The sequence below is a fragment of the Pinus tabuliformis genome, chromosome 9 (assembly GCF_031772625.1).
Source record: "Pinus tabuliformis cultivar Carrire ecotype Pingquan chromosome 9, CPIR1, whole genome shotgun sequence".
Taxonomy (NCBI): Eukaryota; Viridiplantae; Streptophyta; class Pinopsida; order Pinales; family Pinaceae; genus Pinus; species Pinus tabuliformis.
The window spans coordinates 470,876,035-470,881,775 of NC_142307.1; the positions used below are offsets into that span (position 1 = coordinate 470,876,035).

At 38.7% G+C, this 5,741-nt stretch overlaps 1 protein-coding gene across 1 annotated transcript; it reads right to left on the reverse strand.

Annotated features, from left to right (window-relative positions):
• Nucleotides 1–349: 349 nt before the first annotated feature.
• Nucleotides 350–4,409, reverse strand: LOC149149235 (glutamate decarboxylase-like). The gene is made up of 7 exons (XM_089441622.1): nucleotides 4,172–4,409; nucleotides 3,616–3,820; nucleotides 3,301–3,501; nucleotides 2,975–3,189; nucleotides 1,554–1,807; nucleotides 1,374–1,426; nucleotides 350–1,287 (listed from the first exon to the last, which is right to left on the reverse strand). The coding sequence occupies exons 1-7, from the start codon at nucleotides 4,255–4,257 to the stop codon at nucleotides 793–795; spliced, it is 1,509 nt and encodes a 502-aa protein (XP_089297748.1). The 5' UTR covers nucleotides 4,258–4,409; the 3' UTR covers nucleotides 350–792.
• Between the last annotated feature and the right edge of the window lie 1,332 nt (nucleotides 4,410–5,741).

The following is a 5,741-nucleotide window of genomic DNA, read 5'->3' on the forward strand; positions in this document are numbered from 1 at the left end:
CGTTTTAAGTTATTACATATTAATTTTGATGAGTTTGTGGGTTAGTCTTCACTAGTTTTAATTTTGATGGAGGGTTGAGGATGGGAGCTACTTTGGGGAGAATTAAACCATTCAAAAAGCGTATAAGCTCAGGCTCAACCAGCTTCAAACAATCTTGATGATAGCATCCTATTTGTGGACAGATCATTTTGCCATCCAACATTAAAACTGATCCTCACCTATACTCTACCTAATTCGAAAAACTTTTTGATAAATTTGTGTGTTCATCTTACTTCCACCTCAATCTATAAATACAAATACAAACACAAACACAAACACAAACACAAACACAAATATACAAATACAAATATACCCGATAGGAAACGAGAACTTATTTTAACAAGTCAACCTAATCTGGTAGGCAACGATTATGAGTAATGTTTTCAATATTACAAGTTCAACAACCATTTTCCATTTTCCTGAATATCTTTTTAACGAATTATCCAGCTAATGCGTTTCTGGAACAAATTAAACATAAAGGTCCCAAGGTCCAGTGAAAGGGGCATTGTTGGCTGAACCAGTAACCCAGGTTCAAATCTTGGTGGGACCTCTCCAGTGGAGAAATTTTGCGCACTCACACAATTTCTGGTCTTCTTCCCGTCTTCGACACAACATAATTATTCGGTCACGCCACAATTCACTCGCTCTTTTCCGATGATTACAGGAAATTGCTTACACATTTCTTGAACAAATGATTTAAAACTTTATTTCAGTAAGTAAACCCAGAACGAAAAGACCAGCCAACATAGAGATTTAACAAATGCCCTTTGTTTTGTCCACGGAATCAGGATGGCGAGCCTGGCGTCCCCGTCTTCTCTTGTCATGAGTCTTTTTAGAATTTTCCTTCGCCCCCACCTGAGCATTCGGCCCATCTTCTGTTATCAAGATCTCCTTCACTTTTGGGGTGATTTGAGGATGAGCAGCTTCTAAATCCTGCAAAACCTGCTCAATATTCTGAGCCAGTCGCTCCGCCAGACTTCTACTGAAGTCCTCCCTAACAACAACGCGTAACAGCAAGACATCCTGAGCATCGGGAGCCATTGTATAAGCAGGAATAACCCACCCGAACTTCCTCAGATGATCGGAGATCTCGTATTCATCGTGTCCCAGGCTCTTGTCCTTGAGCGAGAATGCAACCACAGGCACGCCCATGTCTTTCGACAGAATTTTGAAAAGTCCAGTCTTTTCCAGGATTTGTGTCAGATATCTGGCATTCGCTCTGCAATTTTCCATAACCAATTTGTATCCCTGCATCATCACACAAAAATTTTAAGTCAATTTACTTCAGTGATGCCAAAGAAAATGATGATCATAGGGAGTGAGTGAGTTTCGACCTCGAAACCAAGGCGAATGAGTTGGTAGTACTGCCCAATAATCTGACTTGCCCCTGTCAGCATACCACCAAGAAAACGGTTAAACCTTAAAGCTCTGTTTTTGGAGGGTTTAAGCATATGTTACTGAGGAGCCAAAGCCAGGTTTTGAGAGAAATATATTGGTGTCCAGAGAATAACCACCTTTGGAGAAATTGAGGGTGAATGTGGGCTGATCAGTTCCTAAATAATTAATGTGGAAAATGAGGTCTTCAGGCAAGTCTTGCTTCCTTCTCCAAACCACCCAGCCAACCCCAGCATATACAAGTCCATATTTGTGCCCACTCACATTGATGCTTCTCACCAGTGGTAAACGGAAGTCCCATTCCAAATCAGGATATATAAAAGGTGCAACGAATCCTCCACTTGCAGCATCCACGTGTATAGGAGTATCCCACCTGCAAAAGCATATTAAAAAAATTCCCAATTTGGTTACCAACAACAGAACCCTAAAACAGACTTTTACAGGTTTGATGACTAGATCACTCTAAACCAGAACCTTGTGGTTTTGTGGTTTTTTGCATGGTAATATTGTTGGGTAACTTTGACTTGGTCAAGTTACTAGTGATTTTTGGACTTTAGGTTTGTGAAAATACATGGTATTGTCTATGGTATTCATGTGGAAAGGCCTATTTAAACGCGGAAAGACTCTATATTAATTGATCCTGGTGACCAGTGGGATCCCTAATGGTACCACAACTTCTCTCCATGTTTCGTGATCCTAACAACTTATCTCAGAGCAAGGTGGATGAGTTCATGATGAAAGTGATTGATATTTATGTAAGGAGGCAAGTAGCAAGAAAGGCCAAGTCAAGATATGGATCAACAAAGCTAGAGATGTAGAAGAGAGAGCAAGTTTATGGACAAGAAATCGAAGATAGAGTCAATGGTTTCAGGGTAGTGACAGAACCAGCATGTGATGGTAGTGGCAGCGTTGTGATAACGCTAGTATTATGTGAACACCCTAAAGGTTTTGTTCCAAGGTAAGGTGTATTCCCCAAGAAGTTGTAAGACTTGTTGTTAGGCATACATGTTGCACAGGAGCATGGATTGTTGTAAGGCCTTAAGACTTTTGATCAAGCATACATGTAGTGCAGTGATGCATGGAGACATCAAGTGGTGAAATGGACCACTTAGATAGGTACCAGGGTGGCAGGTGCACTGGTATCCTAACTTGAGGGGGAATGTGGGATCTCACGTGAGAGTTTAAGTGGAATGAACCACTTGGATAGGTACTATGGTGGCAGGGGCACTGGTATCCTAACTTGAGGAGGATCATGAGCTCTCCCATGAGAATTTAAAGGGAAATGTTAAAGTTGTTAAGGTAAACTTGACCTGGTCAAGTTACTAGTGGTTTTTGCCCATGATATTCATGTGTAAAGACCTATTTAAAGACAGAAAAACTCCATGTTAATTGATCCTCATGACTAATAAAATCCCAGCAACAATATCTTTAGACACTGAAACTTCACTTAATATTTCCTAATCCTAACATTGATGCACTCTATTGCTATTTAGAAATATTAATGTATAACAAAATCACACTTGTAAGAACTCAAACTCACCCAGTTTCTTTATTTTTCTTCAACAATAAGTCATTGAGCATCTTAACATCTTCGAATTCTCCATTGTAAGTGGAGCCCAGAATGGCACACACACAGATGGTATTCTCATCTACCATCTCCACAGCCTTCTTGGGATTCATTACATAATAGTCTTCCGTCAGTTTAACTTCCTTTAACTCTACTTCAAAATATCTGGCAAATTTTTCCCAGCAAACCTGATTTACCAGAAGTCATCATGGTCAATGAGGGCACAATCAGATCTTCAACTAAAAGTCAACAATTAAAGTTAAAGTTATTACCAGGTGTGATGTTGTTAATCAATTTACCTGAACATTGGAACCAGTAACAATGTTTGGTTTATCACAGGGCTTCCCCTGTGCCTTCATCTTGTTCTGCCATTTGCGTTTAAATGCCAGACCTGCCAGCATGATGGCTTCAGAGGATCCCACTGTTGCAACGCCAACAGCCTGATCTCCATCCCCCACTTCGGCATGGAACAAGCGAGCTATCATATTCACACATCGATTCTGTCACACCAGTTTCACAACATGAGCAACACATCTGAATTTTAGGAGAAAATGATATCCAGTGCTATAAATTATATTAATCTTGTTGGCCACATGACGATTCGATCTGCTAACCTGCAAATCTGTAGTGACAGGATATTCATCCATGTCTACATAATTTTTATTGATGGCAGACATCATAAGCTTATCACATTCAGGCTCCATCCAGGTAGTGACAAAAGAAGCCAGATTCAGTCTAGGATTCCCATCCAACATCAATTCATCATTAATGATCTGGTAGGCAGCATCCTTAGGAATAGACCTTTCTGGCAATCGGAACCTGCACACAGAACATGAACCATATCAAAACATACTACCCAAAAAAAAAACACCAACATTAACAGTAACAACTGATTGTATGCACATTTCAGATCCACCATAACTCTTATAGTTCTGAACACCCATCTGCAGTAATATCTCAAACAGCAGGGAGACATAATAAGTAAATTAGTTACATCTTAAATTAGTTGTTTTTTCCAATTCTCAGACGAATTTCCTAAAAAATACAGTCTAACTAACATGTATAATCATCCTCTCAATTTCCCACAAAAGAATATTATTTAAAACCAGCAACTAACCATTTCAATGCAGCTTACTCCAATGGACTCTGTGTAGCTTGAAAAAACCATACCTTGGTAACGAGGATTGCATATAACGAGAAGCAAACATGCAGGACTGGACTGAGTCTTCGGACTCAACTGCAGCACTGAGCACCATTTTCTCTTTCGAATGACAGAGATCACAACTGAGTTTTTAAGTTGCCCCCAGCTAGTAACGGAAGGCAGAATGGCGACAATATGTTCCACCGACTATGCCCTGCACTTCGAGAAAACTATGCTAATCAATCGCAAAAGTTCCGATGCTGTTTCTACTCTCTTCGCACCTATTTAACAGGGGAAAATGTTAGTCCATTACGCAACCAATGGAAAAGGTATGCAATTATTTTAATTAAAAATGTTAATGCCATAGTTTGTGTTAAACACAAAGGAGGTTGCGTCTCTCTTCCGCTACCTCATTTGGATTTAGAGACGAATCCTAATGAAATTGCAATTGCAGCCTGCAGGCACCCAACAGAAGACCCTGTGTCAAGTGGAGAATGGTAGCTGTATGTACCTACAGTGGGGAACAGATGAATATAACAGGAGGATACGTGGCTCTTAGATAGCAGTACAGAAATTATTAATGTGAAACTACTTTTTATGTCGCTCTCATATCATAAGGGCATGAGGGATGAGTAATGATGATAAATTATAAAATATGCCATGTATATTTCATTAATTACAAGTTGTTTTTATCATTTTGATTGAAATGAGGCGATAATTTTGATAATTTGTTTTTCAAGTACTCTAACAAAAATTTATAAATTAGTTTAGAAAATAATAAAAAATTTGGCAAGATTACAATAAAATTTGGATTATACTTATCAAAATTTCAGGATTTTGGGTGCCCCAGGGGTTTTTGATGACGCTTAATCTATTTCTACCATCAAAAAGATGATTCAAACACTCCAATATTCTGATTTTTTAAATTTTTTCCGCCAGATTCCAGCAAGAAAATTATCGTTCAGATGATTATGTGGTTTTAGTAAACAACGCCATATATATATATATATATATATATATATATATATATATATATATCTATTGAAATGTGTTTTTGAATATATAAATGAATTTAGTGTTCTCAAAAATTCGATTACATGTTAGGGTCCTTTAGGTAAACTTACTAGGTAAAATTACCAGTGGTTTTTGGGCTCCAAATTTGTGAGAACCCATGGTTTTGTCTTATGGTATTCATCTCCAATAGCCTATTTAAAAGAGGAACGAACTCAATGTGAATTTGTCTTTCTGGCCATTAGGATCCAGGCAATGATATCTTTAGATACCACCACTACTCTTGGTGTTTCTTGATCCTAACAATTGGTATAAGACCCTAGTGAATATTAGAGTTGACAAGTATAAATGGTGTTGAAAAGCAAGGTCAATGTATGGATCAACAAAGCTAGAGATGTAGCAAGAGAGTGGTTGTATGGATGAGCAAATGGAGATGGAGTCAATGGTTTTTGACGAGAGCCACAACGATGTGATAACACCAGTGGTGTGTGTATGGATGAGAAAACGGTAATGGAGCCAATGGTTTGATGTTTAGTGAAGGAGCTAGCATGTGATGAGAGTCGTAGTGGTGTGTGAACACCCTAAGGG

Bases quoted from the DNA above. Each gene is read 5' to 3' on its own strand.
- LOC149149235 (XM_089441622.1), bottom strand. From the start codon at position 4,257: ATGGTGCTCAGTGCTGCAGTTGAGTCCGAAGACTCAGTCCAGTCCTGC. The intron at 1,808-2,974 runs GTGAGTTTGAGT...ATGCTTTTGCAG, and splicing joins AAGAAAAATAAAGAAACTGG to GTGGGATACTCCTATACACG. The intron at 1,288-1,373 runs GTCGAAACTCAC...GTGATGATGCAG, and splicing joins TCATTCGCCTTGGTTTCGAG to GGATACAAATTGGTTATGGA.